Source organism: Leucopleurus acutus (assembly GCF_964270905.1).
Source record: "Leucopleurus acutus genome assembly, chromosome: 1".
NCBI lineage: Eukaryota > Metazoa > Chordata > Mammalia > Artiodactyla > Delphinidae > Leucopleurus > Leucopleurus acutus.
In genome coordinates this window covers 14,748,551-14,772,478 of record NC_139142.1, presented here as the reverse complement: position 1 = coordinate 14,772,478, position 23,928 = coordinate 14,748,551, and the positions used below count along the sequence as shown (strand labels likewise).

Below are 23,928 nucleotides of genomic sequence, written 5' to 3'. Positions count from 1 at the left end.
CTTCCCACTACCTATTTTACATTTGGTAGTGTATATATGTCAATGCCACTCTCTCACTTCATCCCAGCTTACCCTTCCCTCTCCCATGTCCTCAAGTCCATTTTCTACGTCTGCATCTTTATTCCTGTCCTGCCCCTAGGTTCTTCAGAACCATTTTCTTTTCTTAGATTCCATATATATGTGTTAGCATATGGTATTTGTTTTTCTCTTTCTGACTTACTTCACTCTGTATAACAGACTCTAGGTCCATCTACCTCACTACAAATAACTCAATTTCGTTTCTTTCTATGGCTGAGTAATATTCCATTGTATATATATGCCACATCTCCTTTATCCATTCATCTGTCGATGGACACTTAGGTTGCTTCCATGTCCTGGCTATTGTAAATAGAGCTGCAATGAACATTGAATTATGGTTTTGAATTATGGTTTTCTCAGGGTATATGCCCAGTAGTGGGATTGCTGGGTCATATGGTAGTTCTATTTTTAGGTTTTTGAGGAACCTCCATACTGTTCTCCATAGTGGCTGTATCAATTTACATTCCCACCAACAGTGCAAGAGGGTTCCCTTTTCTCCACACCCTCTCACGCATTTACTGTTTGTAGATTTTTTGATGATGGCCATTCTGACTGGGGTGAGGTGATACCTCATTGTAGTTTTGATTTGCATTTCTCTAATGATTACTGATGTGGAGCATCCTTTCATGTGTTTGTTGGCAATCTGTATATCTGCTTTGGAGAAATGTCTATTTAGGTCTTCTGCCCATTTTTCGATTGGGCTTTTTGTTTTTTTGAGATTTAGCTACATGAGCTGCTTGTATATTTTGGAGATTACTGCTTTGTAAGTTGCTTCGTTTGCAAATATTTTATCCCATTCTGAGGGTGGTGTTTTCGTCTTGTTTATGGTTTCCTTTGCTGTGCAAAAGCTTTTAAGTTTCATTAGGTCCCATTTGTTTATGTTTGGTTTTATTTCCATTTCTCCAGGAAGTGGGCCAAAAAGGATCTTGCTGTGATTTATGTCATAGAGTGTCCTGCCTATGTTTTCCCCTAAGAGTTTTATAGTGCCTGGCCTTACATTTAAGTCTTTAATCCATTTTGAGTTCATTTTTGTGTATGGTGCTAGGAAGTGTTCTAATTTCATTCTTTTACATGTAGTTGTCCAGTTGTCCCAGCACCACTTATTGAAGAGGCTGTCATTTGCCATTGTGTATTCTTGCCTCCTTTATCAAAGATAAGGTGACCATATGTGCGTGGGTTTATCTCTGGGCTTTCTATCCTGATCCATTCATCTATATTTCTGTTTTTGTGCCACTACCATACTGTCTTGATTACTGTGGCTTTGTAGTATAGTCTGAAGTCAGGGAGCCTGATTCCTCCTGCTCCGTTTTTCTACCTCAAGATTGCTTTGGCTATTCAGGGTCTTCTGTGTTTCCACAGAAACTGTGAAATTTTTGTTCTAATTCTGTGAAAAATGCCAGTGGTAGTTTGATAGGGATTGCATTGAATCTGTAGATTGATTTGGGTAGTACAGTCATTTTCACAATACTGATTCTTCCAATCCAAGAACATGGTGTATCTCCATCTGTTTGTATCACCTTTAATTTCTTTCATCACTACCTTATAGTTTTCGGCATACAGGTCTTTTGTCTCCTTAGGTAGGTTTATTCCTAGGTATTTTATTCTTTCTGTTGCAAGGGTAAATGGGAGTGTTTCCTTAATTTCTCTTCCAGAATTCATCATTAGTGTACAGGAATGCAAGAGATTTCTGTGCATTAATTGTGTATCCTGCTACTTTACCAAATTCATTGATCAGCTCTAGTAGTTTTCTGGTAGTATCTTTAGGATTCTCTACGTACACTATCATGTCATCTGCAAACAGTGACAGTTTTACTTCTTCTTTTCCGATTTGGATTCCTTTTATTTCTTTTTCTTCTCTGACTGCTGTGGCTAAAACTTCCAAAACCATGTTGAATATTAGTGGTGAGAGTGGGCAACCTTGTCTTGTTCCTGATCTTAGTGAAAATGGTTTCAGTTTTTCACCATTGAGAATGATGTTGGCTGTGGCTCTGTCATATATGGCCTTAATTATGTTGAGGTAAGTTCCCTCTATGCGTACTTTCTGGAGAGTTTTTATCATAAATGGGTGTTGAATTTTGTTGAGAGCTTTTTCTGCACCTACTGAGATGATGATATGGTTTTTCTCCTTCAATTTGTGAATATGGTGTATCACATTGATTGATTTACTATACTGAAGAATCCTTGCATTCCCGGGATAAACCCACTTGATTATGGTGTACGATTCTTTTAATGTGCTGCTGGATTCTGTTTGCTAATATTTTGTTAAGAAGTTTTGCATCTATGTTCATCAGTGATATTGGCCTGTAGTTTTCTTTTTTTGTGCCATCTTTGTGTGGTTTTGGTAGCAGGGTGATTGTGGCCTCAAAGAATGAGTTTGGGAATGTTCCTCCCTCTGCTATATTTTGGAAGAGTTTGAGAAGGATAGGTGTTAGCTCTTCTCTAAATGTTTGATAGAATTCTCCTGTGAAGTCATCTTGTCCTGAGCTTTGGTTTGTTGGAAGATTTTTAATCACCGTTTCAATTTCAGTGCTTGTGATTGGTCTATTTATATTTTCTATTTCTTCCTCATTCAGCCTCAGAAGATTGTGCTTTTCTAAGAATTTGTCCATTTCCTTCAGGTTGCCCATTTTATTGGCATATAGTTGCTTATAGTAATCTCTCATGATCCTTTGTATTTCTGCAGTGTCAGTTGTTACTTCTCCTTTTTCATTTCTAATTCTGCTGATTTGAGTCTTCTCCCTTTTTTTCTTGATGAGTCTGGCTAATGGTTTACCAATTTTGTTTATCTTTTCAAAGAACCAGCTTTTAGTTTTATTGATCTTTGCTGTCATTCCCTTCATTTCTTTTTCATTTATTTCTGATCTGATCTTTATGATTTCTTTCCTTCTGCTGACTTTGGGGTTTTTTTGTTCTTCTTTCTCTAATTGCTTTAGGTGTAAGGTTAGGTTGTTTATTTGAGATTTTTCTTGTTCCATGAGGTAGGATTATATTGCTATAAACTTCCCTCTTAGAACTGCTTTTGGTGCATCCCACAGGTTTTGAGTTGTCGTGTTTTCATTGTCATTTGTTTCTAGGTATTTTTTGATTTCCTCTTTGATTTCTTCAGTGATCTCTTGGTTATTCAGTAGTGTATTGTTTAGTCTCCATGTTTTTTTTTTTTTAACAGATTTTTTCCTGTAATTGATATCTAGTCTCATAGCACTGTGGTCAGAAAAGATACTTGATATGATTTCAATTTTCTTAAATTTACCAAGGCTTGACTTGTGACCCAAGATATGATCTATCCTGGAGAATGTTCCATGATCACTTGAGAGGAGAGTGTAATCTGCTGTTTTGGGATGGAATGTCCTATAAATATCAATTAAATCCATCTTGGTTAATGTATCATTTAAAGCTTGTGTTTCCTTATTTATTTTCATTTTGGATCATCTGTCCTTTGGTGAAAGTGGGGTGTTAAAGTCCCCTACTATTATTGTGTTATTGTCGATTTCCCCTTTTATGGCTGTTAGCATTTGCCTTATGTATTGAGGTGCTCCTATGTTGGGTGTGTAAATATTTACAATTGTTTTATCTTCTTCTTGGATTGATCCCTTGATCATTATGTAGAGTCCTTCTTTGTCTCTTGTAATAGTCTTTATTTTAAAGTCTATTTTGTCTGATATGAGAATTGCTACTCCAAGCTTTCTTTTGATTTCCATTTGCATGGAATATCTTTTTCCATCCCCTCACTTTCAGTCTGTATGTGTCCCTAGGTCTGAAGTGGGTCTCTTGTAGTCAGCATATATATGGGTCTTGTTTTTGTATCCATTCAGCCAGTCTGTGTCTTTTGGTTGGAACACTTAATCCATTTTCATTGAAGGTAATTACTGATATGTATGTTCCTATTACCATTTTCTTAATTGTTCTGGGTTTTTATTGTAAGTCTTTTCCTTCTCTTGTGTTTCCTGCCTAGAGAAGTTCCTTTAGCATTTGTTGTAGAGCTGGTTTTGTGGTGCTGAATTCTCTTAGCTTTTGCTTGTCTGTAAAGATTTTAATTTCTCTGTTGAACCTGAATGAGATCCTTGCTGAGTAGAGTAATCTTGGTTGTAGGTTTTTCCCTTTCATCACTTTAAATATGTCCTGCCACTCCCTTCTGGCTTTCAGAGTTTCTGCTGAAAGATCAGTTGTTAACCTTATGGGGATTCCCTTGTATGTTAATTATTGATTTTCCCTTGCTGTTTTTAATTTTTCTTTGTATTTAATTTTTGATAATTTGATTAATATGTTTCTTGTCTTATGTATTGAGGTGCATGTTTCTCCCTGGGTTTATCCTGTATGGGACTCACTGCACCTATTGGACTTGATTGACTATTTCCTTTCCCATATTAGGGAAGTTTTCAACTATAATCTCTTCAAATATTTTCTCAGTCCCTTTCTTTTTCTTTTCTTCTGGGACCCCCTATAATTTGAATGTTGTTGCATTTAATGTTGTCCCAGAGGTCTCTGAGACTGTCCTCATTTCTTTTCATTCTTTTTTCTTAATTCTGCTCTGCAGTAGTTATTTCCACTATTTTATCTTTTAGGTCACTTACCCGTTCTTCTGCCTCAGTTATTCTGCTATTGATTCCTTCTAGAGAATTTTTAATTTCATTTATTGTTTTGTTCATCATTGTTTGTTTGCTCTTTAGTTTTTCTAGGTCCTTGTTAAACATTTCCTGTATTTTCTCCATTCTATTTCCAAGATTTTGGATCATCTTTACTATCATTACTCTGATTTCTTTTTCAGGTAGACTGCCTATTTTCTCTTCAGTTGTTTGTTCTGGTGGGTTTCTACCTTGCTCCTTTATCTGCTGTATATTTCTCTGTCTTCTCATTTTGCTTAACTTACTGTGTTTGGGATCTCATTTTTGCAGGCTGCGGGTTTGTAGTTCCCATTGTTTTTGATGTCTGCCCCCAATGGATGAGGATGGTTCAGTGGCTTGTGTAGGCTTCCTGGTGAAGTGGACTGGTGCCTGTGTTCTGATGGATGAGGCTGGATCTTGTCTCTCTGGTGTGCAGGGCTGTGTCCGGCAGTGTGTTTTGGGGTGTCTATGAACTTATAATTTTAGGCAGCCTCCCTGCTAATGGGTGGGGTTGTGTTCCTGTCTTGCTAGTTGTTTGGCATGGGGTGTCCAGCACTGTAGCTTGCTGGTTGTTGGGTGGAGCTGGGTCTTATCGTTGAGACGGAGATCTCTGGGAGAGCTCTTGCCAAATGATATTACATGGGGCCAGGAGGTCTCTGGTGGTCCAATGTCCTCAACTCGGCTCTCCCACCTCCGAAGCTCAGGTCTGACAGCCAGCCAGAGCACCAAGACCTTGTCAGCCACACGGCTATTTTGGACTCAGCTGAATATGGAGCAAAGCAACAAAATGGATTGGATCAGTGACTCTCAATTTTTAGGGCATCAGAACCACTTGGAGGGCTTGTGAAAACACAGGTTGCTGGGCCTGCACCTCAGAATTTCTGGTCCAGAATTTTTCATTCAGACTTTTCTGATTCTGACCTTTTGGCCTAGAGAAAAGTTTGACTGTTTCTGAGCTGTCTGGCTCTGCAGAATGTTGCTCTCTCCCCAGCTCTAGGAATATTCTTCTGCCTTCCTCACTGGGGGCTGTGGGAGGATGAGCTGGGGCCCTGTACTCCCAATTAGCCAGATGAGGAAACTGAAGTTGAGAGCAACCAGAAAACTTGCCCCAGGTACACAGGGTGTAAGAAGTAGACTCGGGTGCCAAATCAAGTCCTCTACCAACAGGGCCACTGTCATGCTGCCTCTTCTTGCCTTGAAGATAATGAAGCAGAGTCTCTGGTCCAGGTGGTCTCAACATCACATTACTCTCTAAAGGCGAGTCCTCGGAACCAGCTCCTACTGTGGGAGCAGTGGGCAGAATACCAGAATCTTTTATTTTTAAGACGATGTAATAACATTAATTTTTTCCAATCATTCATTTTAGGTGGATGATTTCTACCCTGGTTAAAGGCGAGATACATATATAGTATAGTGGTGTATGGTATACACCATATTTAGTCTTTTAAGAATAACACTTCAGATTATGCAAATTTAGTCTTTTCCAGACCCTAATGTTAGAAAACTGTAACAAGAAGTAAAAAATGCCCATTGTTTGAAAGTTAAGTATTACACTTCCAAATAACATAAAGGACAAAGACCAAAATTCTAACGAAAACTAGTAACATTTTAGAAGTAAATTACAACAGAAGTATTTCATATCAAAACTTGTGGGATATAGCTGAAATAGTACTTAGGGAGAAATTTAAATGCAGATATTATCAAAATAAAGGCTACAACTTAATGAACGAGCATCTACTCTCAAAGGTTAGGAAAAGATCAGCAAAACTAAGTATATTTTTAAACATTTTATAGCAGTATCTTATTTTTTTAAATTCTGGGTGTTTTTGCTGTTTTCTATGATTTTGTATATTGTTTCTATATCCAGGAATTTTGCTAAATTCTCTTTTTAATTCCAACAATTTCTCTGTATTTTCCTTTTAATTCTCTACATATACAATTATAACACCTGCAAATGACAGTTGTTTCTTCCTTTCTATTCAAAAATCTCTCTCTCTCTCTATATATATATATTATACATCTATTGAAAATATATACACATATACACACATATACATATACATATACATATACACATATATATATATTTAGGCTCACTGTGCTGACAAACACTTCTAGTCTGTAGCTGAATATAACGGTGAAGAATAAAATAATGAAAAATATAATGGTGAAAGTGGGCACCATTTTCTTCTTCCTCATTTTAAAGGAAAACTTTCAGTGTTTCAACATTAAACATGATACTTCCTGATGACTTTCTATGCCCACAGATTGTGGGCCACACTGGGCCCACTGCCTGTCTTTGTATAGTCTACAAGCTAAGAATGGTTTTGCATTTTTTTAATTGAAGTATAGTTGATTTACAATATTGTGTTAGTTTCAGGTATACAGCATAGTGATTCAGTTATTATTTTTTTGCAGATTATATTCCATTATAGGTTATTATAAGATATTGAATATAATTCCCTGTGCTATAAATTCTTATTGTTTATTTTATGTAGAGTGGTTTGTATGTGGTAATACCATACTCCTAATTTGTCCCCCGACCTGCTTTGGTGACCGTAAGCTTCTTTCTTTTTTTTAAATAAATAAATAAATTTATTTATTAATAAATAATTTATTTTAGTTATTTATTTTATTTATTATTTATTTATTAAATTTATCAAAATAAATTTATTTATTTATTTTTGGCTGCATTGGGTCTTTGTTGCTGCACACGGGCTTTCTCTAGTTGCAGTGAGCGGGGGCTGCTCTTCGTTGTGGTGCAAGGGCTTCTCATCACAGTGGCTTCTCTTGTTGTGGACCACAGGCTCTAGGTGCTCAGGCTTCAGTAGTTGCAGCCCGTGGGCTTAGTAGAAAACAGAGAAAATTCTCTGATTTATGTCAGAGAATGTTATGCCTATGTTCTCTTCTAGGAGTTTTATGGTATCGTGTCTTACACTTAGGTTTTTAAACCATTTTGAATTTATTTTTGTATATGTTGTCAGGGAATGTTCTAATTTTATTAATTTACATGCAGCTGTCCAGCTTTCCTAACATCACCTGTTGAAGAGATTATCTTTCCTCCATTGTATATTCTTGTCTCCTTTGTTGTAGATCAACCACAGGTGCATAGTTTATTCCTGGGTTCTCTATTCGATTCCATTGATCTGTATGTCTGTTTTTGTGTCAATTGCATGCTGTTTTGATTACTGCAGCTTTGTAGTATAGTCTGAAGTCTGAAAGAATTATACCTCCAGCTTTGTTCTTTTTTTCTCAGGATTTCTTTGGCAATTCTGGATCTTTTGTGGTTCCATATACATTTTAGGATTAGTTGTTCTAGTTCTGTGAAAAATGTCATAGGTATTTTGATAGGGATTGCATTTAATCTGTAGATTGCTTTGGGTCGTATGGACATTTTTAACAATATTAATTTTTCCAATCCAAAAGCATGGTATATTTTTCCATTTCTTTGAATCATCTTCAATTTCCTTTTTCAATATTTTGTAGTTTTCAGTGCATAGGTCTTTTACCTCCTCCGTTAAGCTTATTCCTAGTTATTTTTTCTTTGATGTGATTTTAAATGGAATTTAAAAAAAATTCTTTCTGATATTTCATTATTAGTATAAAGAAATGCAACAAATTTCTGTATATTAATCTTGTATCCTGCTACCATGATAAATTCATTTATTAGTTCTAATAGTTTTTGTGTGAAGACTTCAGGGTTCACTATGTAGAGTATCATGTCATTTCCAAATAGTTACAGTTTTATCTCTTCCTTTATAACTTGGATACCTCATTTCTTTTTCTTGTCTGATTTCTGTGGCTAGGACTTCCAATACTATGTTGAATAGAAGTGGTGAGATTGGGCATCCTTGTCTTGTTTTTGAATTTAGTGGGAAAGCATTTAGCTTTTCACTGTTGAGTATTACATTGCCTGTAGGCTTGTCATAAGCAGCTTTTATTATGTTGAGATATGTTCCCTCTATACCCACTTTAGTAAGAGTTTTTATCATGAATGGATACTGAATTTTTTTAAATGCTTTTTCTGCATCTGTTGAGTTGATCACGTGGTTTTTGTCTTTTCTTTTGTTAATATAGTGCATCACAATGATTAATTTGAGTATGCTGAACTATCGTTGTGACCCTGGAATGAATCCAATTTGATCATGGTGTATGATCCCCTTAATGTATTGCTGGATTTGGTTTGCTAATATTTTGTTGAGGATTTTTGCATCTGTATTCATCAAAGATTATCGACTGGTAATTTTTTTTCTGTAGTGTCTCTGTCTGGTTTTGGTATCTGGGTGATGGTTGCGCCACAGAATTAATTTGGGAATGTTCCCTTCTCTTCAATTTTTTGGAATAATTTGAGAAGGACAGGTATAAATTCTTTGTATGTTTGGTAGAATTCCCCAGTGAAGCCATCTGGTCCTAGACTTTGGTTTGCAGGGAGGCTGTTTTTTTGTTTTTGTTTTTACTACAGATTCTATCTCACTTCTAGTGATTGGTACGTTCAAATTATGTGTTTCTTCTTGATTCAGTTATAGCAGTTAAGCTTCTAGAAACTTGTCCATTTCTTCTAGGTTGTCCAATTTGTTGGCATGTAACTGTTCATAGTATGCTCTTATGATTTTTTAGTATTTCTGTGGTATCAGTTGTTATTTCTCCTCTTTCATTTCTTATTTGTTTAGTTGGATCCTCTTTTCTTCTTGGTAAGTCTGCCTGGAGGTCTGTCAATTTTGTTCATCTTTTCAAAATACCAGCTCTTGGTTTTATTGATCTATTGGTTTTTTGATCTCTATTTATTTCCTCTCTGATCTTTATTATTTCCTTCCTTCTGCTGACATTGGATTTTGTTTGTTCTTTTTCCAATTCTTTTAGTTGGTAGGTTAGGTTGGTTGAGATTTTTCCTGTTTCTTGAATAAGGCCTGTATCACTATGAACTTCCCTCCTAGAACTGTTTTTGCTGCATCCATAGATTCTGTAAAGTTGTGTTTTCATTTTTGTTTGTCTCTAAGTATTTTATGATTTCTTCTTTGATTTCATTATTGACGCATTGGATTTTTAGTAGCATGTTGTTTAGTATCCAAGTGGTTGTTCTTTTCCTGTTTTTCATTCTGTGGTTGATTTCTAGTTTCATACTGTTGGGGTCAGAAAAAATGCTTGAAATAATTTCTATTCTCTTAAATTTACTGAGGCTTGTTTTCTTACCTAATGTGTGGTCCATCCTAAAGAACATTCCATGCACAACTGGAAAGAAAGTGTACTCTTTTTTGGATGTAGTGTCCTGTAGATATTAATTAAGTCCAACTAATCTACTACATCATTTAGGACCTCTGTTGCCTTATTAATTTTCTGTCTGGATGATCTGTCCATTGATGTCAGTGGAGTGTTAAAGTCTCCTACTATTACTGTGTTATTGTCAATTTCTCCCTTTATGTCTGTATTTGTTTTATATATGTAGGTGCTCCTATATTGGGAGCATGTATGTTAATGAGTATAATATTCTCCTCTTGTACTGATTCCTTTATCACTATACAATGCCCTTCTTTATCTTTCTATTTATTTATTTATTTGGTTGCACCGGTTCTTAGTTTCAGCAGGCAGGCTCCTTAGTTGCAGCCTGCCTGGTCCTTAGTTGCAGCACGTGGGCTACTTAGTTGCAGCAGGTGGGCTCCTTAGTTGCGGCTTGCTGGCTCCTTAGTTGTGGCACATGGGCTCCTTAGTTGTGGCTTGACAGCTCCTTAGTTGTGGCATGCAGCCTCCTTAGCTGTGGCAATGTGAACTCTTAGTTGTGGCATGCATGTGGGATCTAGTTCCCTGACCAGGGATTGAAACCGGGCCCCCTGCATTGGAAGGTGAAGTCTTAACCACTGGACTGCCAGCGAAGTCCCCCTATTACGTGTTTTTGATTTGCGGTTACCACAGAGTTCTAGTGTGTTGACTTATAACTATATCTACTTGCTTTAAACTGACAGTCATTCAAGTTCAAACACATTACACAAGATCTACATTTTATATTCCCCTCCCCCACATTTCATAATTTTGATGTTCTATTTTACATTTTCATCCTTCTATTTTACTGTTTATTATAATCATAATCACTTATACAATTTTTTTTTACTGTTTTTTCATCTACATCTTGCTCTTTTAAGTGACCTTCAATCCTTACTATATATTGCCTTTCCTATTGTGATTTTTCCCTTTCCTATAGATTCTTGCTTCTTTTCTATTTAGAGAAGCTCCTTCAATATTTCTTTCAGGATAGGTGTAGTATTGCTGAAATCTTCTAATTTTTGCTTGTCTGAGAAATTCTTTATCCCTCCTTCTATTCTAAATGATAATCTTGCTGGGTAGAGTATCCTGGGTTGCAGGTTTTTCCCTCAGGACTTTGAATATATCATGTTATTCCATTCTGGCCTGCAAAGTTTCTGCAGAGAAATCAGCGTTATCTTTATGGAAGTTCCCTTGTAATGGACTCTTTGTTTTTCTCTTGCTGTATTTAGAACCCTCTCTTTAACTTTTACCATTTTAATTATGATATGTCTACATGTGGGTCTGTTTGGGTTCATCTTGTTTGGGACCCTCTGTGCTTCCTGTACCTGTGTATGTTTCCTTCTTTAGGTTTGGGAAGTTTTCAGCTATAATTTCTTTAAATACATTTTCGATCCCCTTCTCTCCCATTTCTCCTTCTGGAACTCCTATTATGCATAGGTTGGCACATTTTATATTATCCCATAGGTCTCATATATTGCTTTTTTCTTTTCATTTGTCTTTCTCTCTGCTGTTCTGATTGGGTGATGTCCATTATTCTATCTTCCAGATCACTTATTCATTCTTCTGTGTCATTTAGTTGGCTATTTGTTGCTTCTAAATTGGTTTTTACCTCAGCAATTGAGATGTCCTTTTTTTTTTTTTTTTGAATTGTCTATTTTTGACTGGTTTATCTTTACGGTTTCTAGTTCCTTGTTACAGTGATCTGCTTTCCTATCAATAATCCTTCTTAATTCAGTTAGCATTTTTATTATCACCTTTTTGAACTTGGGGTCTGGTAGACTGGTGAGCTCTCTTTCATTATTTGTTCTTTCAGGGAATTGCTCTTGTTCTTTCAATTGGGAGTAGTTCGTCTGCCTTTCCATTTTACTTAACTTTCTCTGTCTCTATGAATTTAGGAGAGACTGTTATTGACTACAATCTTATAGGGATGTTTTTATGTGGGAGTGTCCCTGTGCAGACTATGTGTGTCCAATGCCTTTGGTGCAAGGGCTGGTTTTGGTGTGAATGCCAGCCACATCTTTCCTCAGGGTATGCTGGTCATTATCCTCTTGATCGGGAGGGGGTGGGGGTGGGGGGGAGGGGGGTGGCAGTTGGTGCTGGAGGATCTAAAGCCTGTTCAGGGCATAAGGCAGGACTCCCTCTCTGCTCCATGGCTGTTGACACCCTGTCAGGGACAGGGTCTGCTCCTCAGTTGTCGGAGTTGAAGCCCTGAGGGCCGGGCTTGACCAGGCTCTGTTGCCCCTGAGTGTGTGCCCTGCCCCAAAGGAAGTGAGTGCTGAAGCGAATGAGGCCTGTGCACTCACAGAGGACCTACATGCCGCCTGTGTAGGCATCTGCGGCTCCACTTAGAAGCAGGCTGAGGTTGCATCCCTTCCTCTGTTGTGTTCATCCCAGATCTAGCACAAGGCTATAGTGTGGAGTAGGCTGGGGGTCAGGGTACTGTGGCTGCAGGAATTGAGGCTGCACTGCTGCCAGAGATATGGGCTGCCTCTGTGGCAGTCTTCTCCCAGGACCTGTCTGCCCCAGATCTAACGCTAATCTGCAGTGTGCAGTGAGTGGGAACAGGGCACTCTCACTGGGAGACCAACTGCTGCATGCTCCTGTGTGTGCTGACAAGGGTCACCGCCACCCCAGGCCCACAGTCTGTCTCTGCGTCTTTTCCCAGAGCCTGGTTGGCCCAGATCTCATGCCAGGCTGTGGTATGGAGCAAGCGGGGCCAGGGTGTTTGCCCCATTCAGACTGGGGAGTATGGTGAGGTGGCAGACACCAGTGCAGGGCTCTCTCCACCCTGACTATTGGCAAGTCAGCACGTGCACGCTCCTTGCAAGTAGAGTCTAGGCTGCTCTAGCCCTTCTGTCTGTCCCAGTGGTTCTCTCAGAAGGTAAGGGGGCTTGTCTCCTCTGCGCAGTATCTTAGGACTGGGATGCCCAGATTGTAGCTCAACCTGCTTGCTCTCCAGGGCAAGGGTCCTTCCATGCAGACCTTCTCCTTTCAGATCCTTCCCAGGGGTGCAGGTCCTGACCTGATATCTTTTTTTTCCATCCTACCCAGTTATAGGAAAATATTTCTTGCAGCTTTGGTTGTATGGGAGTTCTGTCAGTTTCCAGTTAGTTCTCCATGAGAATTACTCCACATGTAGATGTATTTTTGACGTGTTTGTGGGGGAAGGTGAGTTCCATGTCTTCCTACTCTGCCATCTTGATCCCCCTCCTTGCTTTTACATTTTTAAACGGTTGAAAACATTTTTCAAAGAATGACATTTTGAGACATGAGAAAATTATATGAAATTCAAATTTCAGTGTCCATAGATCAATTTTTATGGGAACACAGCCACACTGGTTTGTGTTCATATTGTCTATGGCTCCTTTCATACTACAGAGGTGGACCTGAGTGCTTGCAAAACAGACAGTAGATGGTATGTGACACAGATCACCTTGCACTACTTTGGTGCACTACAAATTGCAGTGACACAATTATAACCTGATAGAATTCTGAGTCCTATGTGTATTGTCACATCATGGCATTTTATTATTTTTTATTTCCAGCAGAAACCCATCATGTCAAAACAAGAGAAAAAAAAGAGAAAAGTGAACTTCGAATGTTGTGTTTTTAAGGCACAGTGGAGTGTGGATTACACCGCTATTGAATTAGATGGTAATGCATTATGTTTATGATGCAATGACAGAATACAAAGATACATTAACATTACCAGACTAAGCACTCATCACAATATTTTCAACTCACAGGAAAGCAATGGTCAGAAAAATCAGAAATTTAAAATTATAGCAGAATGAGGTTTTACTTACAAAAGTAAGTTTCTGAGTGGCTCATTTGTTAGACAAGCAAAGAAACTGTCTATTGGTAATGGATTAACTAAATCATTTTAGATTGCAGTAGCTGAAGAAATGTGTCCAAAAAAAAAACTTGTTTAAGACAATTAGCCTTTTGGCAAGAACAGTTGCTTAAAGAGTTGAGTGTGTTGGGAATAACACCAACAGTTAATTTAAAACAAGGCAAATACTTTTGAGTGGTTTTCTTTGAGTCTTGATAAGTCAACAGATGTTACTAATACAACTCAGTTGTTTATTTGAGGAGTCAATGGCAAGTTTGAAGTGATAAAGAATTAGCTTCTACGAATAGTTTGCATGAAACAACTACAGGCTAGAATATTTTCAAAGACATTACTGAGAAAGCAATAATCCAATACAATGTATTTTTATACCACATTGGGGTATAAAAATATGTATGGGGAAAAATGGCTTGGACAAATTTACAATTTTACTTAAAAATGTAAGTTGTTTAAAGCCTATGAGTATTCACTGTATTATTCTTTTGCAAGTATTTTGCGCGTGCACACACACACACACACACACACACACTTGAATCGTGTTTTAGAACCAATAGTGTTAATGGTGAACTTCATCTTCTCCAGTGGATTTAACCATTACTATTTCTGAGTTTTTATCAGGAACAGTAGCTAAAAATCCTGACTTGCTCACACAGCAGGTTAATGGCTTAGCAATGGTAAAGTTTTATTATGATATTTTGATCTCAGAGCCAAGACTGAAATTTTTCTAAATCAAAATTGCCCTCAACTACCATTATTATTATTATTATTATTATTATTATTTTGGCTGTGCTGCATGGCATGTGGGATCTTACTTCCCTGACCAGGGATCAAACCTGTGCCCCCTGCATCAGGAGCACATAGTCTTAACCACTGGATTGCCAGGGAACTCCCTCAACTACCATTATTAAACACTGAATGGCTTTAGAAGTTAGCTTTTGCTGCACATTTGATACTGTTTCTTAATAAATTCAACCTAAAATTATAAGGTAAAAGCAGAACTTATTTGAAACCGTTGGAAGGAAGGAAGGGAGGAAGGGAGGGAGGGAGAAAAGAAAAGAAACAACAGGCCCAAAATGGAGTCACTTGTGCTAAGCCTCACATCAACAAACCAAAACTTAATAACTAACCTAACTGCAGTTTCAGCTTCTCCCAGGAGTGGAATTTTAAACCCATCAGTCTGGAATTTCCTGATCAACAGTAATGAGGTAATGTGCATGATAGATTGATCACCCCCACCCGCCCACCCCCACCCCCAACCCCCGCCTCCCTCAAAGGAAGGTGACCTTGCCTGAAATAATCCTTTCTTTTGTTTTTGACTTTCTTGTCCCACTCTTTTTCTGCCTTCAAAAACCTTCCATTTTGTACAGCTCCTCAGAGCACTTTTCTACTTTCTAGATGGGATGCTGCCCAATTCATGAATCATTTAATAAAGCCATTTAGGTCTTCAAATTTACTCAGCTGAATTTTGTTTTTTAAACAACACTGTGGTAAAGTTATTGGAACTATTAATGTTGTTTGAATAATAACATCAAGCTGCTTTATTTACTTCCTGTGCTATCAAAACTTGAAACAAGAAGTAAGATCTCCATCCCCACATAAATCTGCAAGGGATATTTTTTCATAGCCTAATCTATAGTTCTAGCATGGTGTTTTGGACTACTCCCCTTGGGCAAGCCCTGGTCTTGACTTCTGCCCCTATGCCCCAGTAGAAAGCCATAAACAGCCCAAGTTTAATCAAGGGAAGAAAAATGCCCTCAGTGCAAAAGTGGCTTTGGCCCACAACTGCTCCTAAATTCCCTTTTTTTTTCCGCAACTTGTCTGATAGTTCCTTTAAACTGTTCAAAGAACAGTTTAAAGGTGATTTACATTTTAACCAGCATTTTTAATTGTTTTCAAAGGAAGAGTTCTTTCTGAATAACTTGCCCACCAGTAATAGAAACAGAAGTCTGAGCAACTGCAAGCAGATAGAATAGTGAGTCTCCAGAGAAAGAGAACCAGGCACAGCCTTGACAGGTCATTTTTGGCCTAGGTCATTTTGTGATCTAAGCCTGGCCACACTGCTTGTCCTTGTACAGGTCTCAGTAATTAATGACCTTAAGGAAACAAAAGAATGCAGAATCAAATGACTGTTATCAATAGCAAAGATAATAAATCAATTGTAAAATCTCCCAGTTCTGTTTCAGTGGTAAAGATTAGCCAGAAGTGCTCAACTACCAGATCAATTGGAACCTAATGGATGATGATTTTGACCTTTTCTGACCCTTGTGATTTCAATCAACTAAAGCTTGGACTCTGTTGACTTTTGCCCTAATTCTATGCTGAATTCTCTTCTGCCCAAGCCCCTTCATGAATATATGCCCTTATCTTAAAACTTCCCCAATTTTGCTATTCGGGGAGACACTGGTTTGGGAAAGGTCCCTGGTGTTCTCCTTACTTTCTTCAAGTAATATAAATCCTTCTCCCAATCTTTGGCTTGATTGTGTCTTTTGGTTCGACACCCACCAAGAGGTGAACCCAGTTTACAGGTAACACAGTTACTTTTTAAAGCACCAGTTGTCCTTTTTTCATAGTTATGTGGCAGCTAATGACAGCAGTCCTCCTAAAATGCAAGAAACTAAACAATAGATCCTAGCAAACCATGTGGGTGAAGTGTAGTCCCACAGAGAGTTTCTATGTGAACCCAGAGCTATGGCATCTCCCACCTACATAAAACTAAGTAACACAGAGAAAGTAAATGGCATGATTGATTAACATACCATTTAAAATATCAGTAGTTATCTAGAAAGAATTAGGTTGCATCCCCACCTCACTTCTTATACTAAAGTAAACTTTACACAGATTAGGAGTTAAACATAAAAAATAAACCCACTAATGTACTAGAAAAATATATTGGAAAACTTGTTAACTTTAGGGAGGATTTCTCTATGCTAGAAAACTCGGAAGTCATAAAAGAAAATGCTGATAAATTCAGCTGCATAAAACAAAACAACAACAAAAACTTCTTCATAGCAGAAAACCTAAACATAGTAAAAAAGCAAGTAACAAAGACATCAAAGTGGAAAAAATATCTCAACTCACATCACTGACCAGTAGTTCCCAAACTTTAGTGTGTATCAGAGCTACCTGGAAAACCCCAAATTGGTGGATTTCTGATACAAGGTCCTGTATAATGCATGATAATTTGCATTTCTTACAAGTTCCCCTGTAATGCTGATGCTGCTGGTCCAGGAATCACACTTTAAAAACCACTCATAGACAAAAGGCTAATTGCTGCTTTCATATGTAGACAGGTATTAGATCCTATATTAAAATAATTAGAAAGAGACCAATGTACTAATGGAAAATACGCAAAGAGCTTGAACAGACAGGTCAAAGAAAAGGAAATACAACTGTCCTCCAAACGTATGAAAACATACTCAAGACCCCTCAGCATGAGAGAAAAGCATGTTTTCAAAACATAACAAGATATCATTTTTCACCTTTTGGGGTAATAATTAGTGCTGACAAGGGTGTGGGAAAACAGGCACTGTCACACATTGCTGTAAGGTATGTAAATTGTTATTGCCACTGTGCAAGGCATTATCTACCAAAATTTTAAATGCATATGTCTTTTGAACACTGTGAAGAATTTACCATAGAAATATTCATATTTACACATGTAAAAAATGGCAAAGGTATAAAGACATTTGCTGCAAGCAGTGTATTTAGAAGCACAATACTGGAAGAACCTAAACTCCCATCAATGATAGATTAATTGAATAAATTACAATACACAGTGGAACATTATATAGCTGTTAAAAAGGTAATCTTGTACATTTTGATATGGAACAAACTCCAACTTAGGTTTTTAAGAGAAAGCCCCAAATCTTATAAATAGTTGTTAATTCTATCAATTTTAAGCACCTATTATGTTCATTTGTTACACCATAAGCAGATAAAATTTTAAACTAAGGGTTTTTTTTTTTAAGTTTTTCTTATGTTTCCCTAAGGACAAATTCAAATTCCAGCCTATGCAATTACTTTATGAATTGCTTACCTGACTGAACGATCATCACTTCCAGTCACGGCCAAAGGTTTAGTAGGATGGACGGCAAGTGCCCAAAGTTCACCTTCACAATGCCCTTGCATAATTAGGAAAGGTTTGTTTCTTTCATGCACCACAATTTCAAAAATTTCGCTGTCCTGTGTTCCAACTAGAATGTGGTCACCTCGCCAACAAACACTCCTTACAGACAAACCTAGTCAAATTGAATTGTATTTAAGATCAGTACTGTAATAACAGAATGCCAATCTGCCTAAACCACTGTTACTTTTTATACCTTAGATATAAGATAAAAGGAAACTGAAAGTCTTGGATCCACACATTTTCTTCATTTATCTGTACTGTTTTCTATGTGGACTATTTCTATTTTTATATACTTAATTTCTACCCATCCTTCAGGGAATACACTCTTCTTCCTTACTGGACAACATCAGTCATAGTCTGATCACTTCCTCAGCCAAAGGCTTATAACAACAGTGTGCATCATCCACAGAGTAATTATTCAGAATTAAAGAACTGTATTATTTTTCTCTTATAATAATCTGACTTTTCTCGTGTTTATATTTCATTTCTTCAATGTGCTCATAAAACCATTAAGAAGAGAGACTTCTACTTTTTCTATATACAATCCCTTTTGTAACCTCAGGAAAGCTAGTGTCTTCCTCAGTTTTCTCATCTATATAGTATGGTCAACATTAAGCTCCTGTGTAACTTACAATGTAAGAATCAAATAAGAAAAAGTGTCAAATTATTTTGTAAACTTTAAAGTACAATAATGCTCAGCAAAACTAATGAAAACGGTATAACAGTTAACACTGGATGATTGTTATGTGCCAGACACTTCTAAATATTTTACATATATTAGCCCATTTAATTCTCTGAAATAGCTACTCTTATTCTCATTTTACAGATGAGGTATGCAGCTCAAGGTCACACATCTAATACTTCCAGTCCTCTCTTATAATTCCACACTAGTGTATAATACGTTTACTTTTATAGTGAAAGATTCTGTTTTATTACATCAATTTTTAAAAACCCTCCCAAAGAAAAAATTATCTCCTGATCGCTGACAAATTTGGATGAAGGAAAAACACATATACATGAATTTAAATAATCCTAAACAAAAGTTCCTCTAGCTCTCAACACACTATTTTCAACAGTTTATTTGCTAAACAGTTATATTTAGCGTTCTAATAGTAAAATATTTTCAAAATTTAAGGTTACCAAAGTAAGTACCTATCACATCTCTCTGTAGGTTCCATTATAACAGGCAAAATTTCTCCTCTTCAGCAGAAGGATTTTAATTAAAATGTATATAGTATGAAGGGGCAAATATAAGTCTCATTTATTTTACAAAACATACTTTTAAGTTTACTGAAAGAAACCAACAACCTTGGTATATTTAGAATTTGCCTAGTAATGAGATATTTGTTTTGCTATTACCTTTGTACCCCTGGTCTGTCTCCCTGAGATCAATCACAGTTATTGGTTTAAAAGTTAAATCCCAAAGACGAATACAGCCATCTCTGCCACCAGTAGCAAAGCCTTCTTCACAAGCATTCATGCTAAAAATTCCCGCCTAGAAGAGGGAATAAAATAATTTAACAATATATACTTTTTAAGAAAATACACTATATATGATGGTAGAAATCCACTTAAAAAATTTTTTATATGGCATAGGAATAATCAAATACATCAGAAAACACAAAGGATAATCTAGAAACAAATCTATGCATATATAGGAACTCAATATGTGACCAAGGTGGTATTTAATGAGATGGGCATAACATAAAAGAAAATTCAGTTAAACCTTATACCATATATAGAAATGAATTACACAAAAACAAAAACATGCAGACCAAATTCTAAACGTAAAAAATGAAACAAATATATTAGAAGTCAGAACACTTACGTAACTTTGTTACGTAAGTAACAAAGAGAGAACTTTTTTTAAGCGTGGCAGGTTACCCACCAAGGCATAAAGGAAAAATTTTCAATTTTTCATATGAGAAAAGATATCGTAAAAAAACAAACTGGGGAAATATTTGCATTGTATATGACTGTCAAAAGGTTAATATCCCTAATATGAATAATATTGAATATGAATAATATTGAATAATAATATTGAATATGAACAAATGAATAAAGGAAAGAAAATCCAACAACAACAGTAACAAAAAAAGAGTACAGGATAAGAAAAGCCAATTAACAGAAAAGGAAATTCAAGTACAGCTGACCCTTGAACAATGCGGGTGTTAGGGGTGCCGACCTTTGTGTAGTTGAAAATTCTAGTAAAACTTAGAATTGGACCTCCACATCCAAGGTTCTCCATATCTGCAAGTTCTGCGGTATCCATGGATTCAACCAACCACAAATTGTGTAGTACTACAGTATTTGCTATTGAAAATAATCTGCATACAAGTGGACCCTTGTAGTTCAAACCCATGTTATTCAAGGGTCAACTCTAGTCAATAAATACATGAAATTTCACAAATAGACAGGAAAGCAAACTAAAACAAATAGTTATTATTTTTCACCCAGAAGACAAGCAAAAATTTCCAAGAGTGGACACAACCTCTGCTGATGAGTATGAGGAAGAAACTGGTATTTTTATATATTGATGGTAAAAATGTGAATTGCCACAACCTTTGTTAGAATCTGCTATTTCTGGTCTTTAGGCATTTTGCTTAAAGCAAGTCCTGCTCTAAGTGGTTCTTTAATATACTTAATATGTAATATATATTGAATAGTGATTCATATTAATATATGTATCACTTTTCTACTTGAGATTGTCCTGCTACCAATATGGCAGCTCTGTGCTCTCTAGCTCCCCTCACTATGTGAGGGACTCAACTGCTAAAAAAGCCCAAATCAAAAAACACTGAAAGGTTTTTGTTTGTTTGTTTTTAAAACTTTTTTTGGCCATACCGCATGGCATGCGGGATCTTAGTTCCCCGACCAGGGATCGAACCTGGGACAGCCAGGGAAGTCCCTAAAAGGGACTAAACACTAAAAGGCTTTAACAACAGCTTTTTTTTCCTGATAACTTATTTATATGAAAATCTCATGAAGTACAAAAATTAAATTCCTTTGCCACTCACTTAATGAATCAATGATATTAAAATTAAAAAGTTAATTTTATCCTAGAGCTATCCCCAAATTTCCCACTGGTAAATTGGCTACAAAAGCACTAGCTTTATTCTAATGTGGTTAATCTAGGATACTTTTAGGTTAAATTTAACAAACTGTTTTTCAACAATGAAAAAGACACCATACTAAAGCAATGGTTTGAACAAAATAATAATTATACTAATTTAATTGCATAATGTTTCCTCATTGAAATCTTGAAAACAAAAACAAATTAATTCAATTGTTATAGTAGTTTTCAAGTTACTGAATTGAACAGAAAGTCTGCTATATTATGGAACCTTTTGTTCTAAGACAGGAAGGTAAGTAATTAATACCTAAAAGTATTTAAAATATTTAAATATACTTACAGTATGAGCTCCTTGTATTGTTCGTATAAGATTAATTCCTTTCCAAACATATATATCCCCATTGAGTGCACCAGAATATGTTAATTCATCCCTTGCACAGGCCAGGCACAATATTGTCTGAAGGTCACCAGTCTTACCAAAGACCCCTCGTTTTGGGGTCAGAGCATTTCCACATAAACTCCAGAACTAAAAAGTACATAGTATAATCGAATTACCAAAGAATGCTCATAATATAACCAAAAACATTTCCAATACTTTGATGCTATATTAGAGCAGCAGACTAGAAATTACCTAAGAAACTCCCTTATGATACAATAGCGTTCAATGCTCACATCCTCATCTTAGTGTTGTCATTAGCTATGTTATAGCAGATAAATCACTGTTTCAATCCTTACTGTAATAAGGGGGGGTTGAACTAAACTATTTTAAAAATATGCTGTGTTTCCCTTAGGTTTCTGGAAAAAAAACTACATAATCTTTTAGACAGATTAAAAAGTTGGGAAGGGTTAGCAATGAAAATGAAGCTAATACTCATTTCTTCAGTCACACTGGCAGTCACATTTCAAACGCTCAAGAGCCACATCTAACTAGTGGTTACTCTATGGGACAGCACTGATGTGGATTCTAGAACAATGGTTCTTAACTCCTGCTGAGCATCAAAATCATTTGGATAGCTGGGCTTCACTCTCCAGAGATTCTGTCTCAATTTATTTCAGTGGGGGTTCAGGTATATTGTGTCATTAATTTCCCCCAGGTGATTTTAATATGCAGCCAAAATTGAGAATCACTAATTTAGAAGAAAAAAATAGACTGAAATTGGGACTTACTGAAAGGAAGAGAACCAGCTATACTTATGCACAGAAATCACGGAGATTTTTAAATTTAAAAATCATACATTGATTAAAGCATTCATTAGCTATTTGAATGGATAAGTGATCATTTTTAGTTCTTTAAGGCTTCAGATTTTAAACTTAGATCTTTAGGTCTTAGAATAAGATCTTGAAGATCAGGTAAGATCTTTTAAGTACATAATATTAATAAATCATATTACTTTAAGTGGCAATTTACTTATTATAAAGTTGAACTTATTCTCTGGGCCTAAATTCTTTATGCAGAACTATCTAATGTGTATACTCCTGCCCTGCCCCATATTCATTTCTTTCTTTCTGCAAACATTAACTTTACCTGAATCCACATAAAAGAACAAAAACCCTCATCATGAAGATTTATGTTTGACTTCCCTATCTTCTTCCAAAAATGAACAAATCATTCCAAATGTGTATCTTTCTTATTTTTAAGCTTTACAAGTAAAGGAACTGCTCAGCTTTGAAAATATCAGAGAGCAACATACTAATCTCTTTTTCATCCACCTCTGTTTCTCTCTGTCTCTCTCTCACTCTGTCTCTCTCTCGCTCGCTCTCTCTCTCTCTCTCTCTCTCTCTCTCTATATATATATATATACACCCACGCACGTTGTGTGTGTATGTGTGTGTGTGTGTGTGTGTGTGTGTGTATATATATATATATATATATCCTAAATTGTAGTGTGATGTGTGCTTAGTGGCAGAGAATAAGTAATCATGACTATTATAAAGCAAGACCCTTCTAGTACCTTGATATGTTTTACACCACAGCTGACCAGTTTATTTGGCTGGTACACATCCCAAGAAATATCAAATATCTGTAAACAAATCAGATTCATGGTTAAAATACTTATATCCAGAATCATTTAAGAATCCTGTCCAAAAGCCCAAATAGCCCCAAACCCTACATATCATAAAACAATATTCCTCAATAAATAATAATCAGAACCCTACACTTCAAGATCCTATGAGAAATAAAGTATGTAAATGATAAGGAATAAAAACTATTTCTTAGTTTCTATGAACCATATGAAACTACTAGTGGAATGGAAATTAACATCTCTTTCTAATTTTTTAAAAAAATTTGGTCTATAAATAACAAGAATGATTCAACAGAAACAGGGAATGAGGCAGGTAAGTGCATAATTTCTAAAGAGGAAAGATAATTATGAGAACATACACAACACTTATACAGCCAGAAATAGAGAACATTTTTGTAGCTTTCTATCACACAGAATTACTTACATAAAAGATCCAAACATTTATTTCACAGTAAAAATTCTGTTTCTAGTTTTCAGTTTTTTTAAATTGTTTATGGGTCAAACAAAACTAACTTACATTTTGGAGATCCCCAGGCTTCATTTTTTTCTAAGGTTCCATAAATTATAAATACACACAAACAATTTTTGTTACAAAATCAAACAAGAAAAAACCCAGCTGAAATAAAATATGCATTAAATATATACTTAATAATAAATGAAAGAAAAATTAATATTTGAAAAATAATCTCATAACAGATAAAAAACAATTCTGCTATCTGGTAGTCTTTACCATGTTTCTTTGATATCTGCCTGCATAATCACCTAATATACTTACTACCTCTAAAAATTTACCAAGTGATAGTCTTTAGTGATAATGAAGAAAGAATACATCTTATAAATTAACATTTAACAACTCACCATACATTTAATATACAGATTAAATGAAAAACATACTGATGCACCTTTAAAATACTAACCAC

General features: G+C 36.1%; 1 protein-coding gene across 2 annotated transcripts in view; it reads right to left on the bottom strand.

Moving 5' to 3' along the window:
- The window catches only part of EML5 (EMAP like 5), a gene marked incomplete at its 5' end in the record, with an annotated part of 161,250 nt that overhangs the window by 95,860 nt on the left and 41,462 nt on the right, over window positions 1-23,928 (bottom strand). For both annotated transcript variants that reach the window (XM_082853619.1, XM_082853620.1), the window contains 4 exons: window positions 17,822-18,023; window positions 19,271-19,406; window positions 21,325-21,510; window positions 22,937-23,005. In XM_082853619.1, the coding sequence (XP_082709745.1) occupies window positions 17,822-18,023; window positions 19,271-19,406; window positions 21,325-21,510; window positions 22,937-23,005 (593 nt within the window). The remainder of the gene's footprint in view (window positions 1-17,821; window positions 18,024-19,270; window positions 19,407-21,324; window positions 21,511-22,936; window positions 23,006-23,928) is intronic.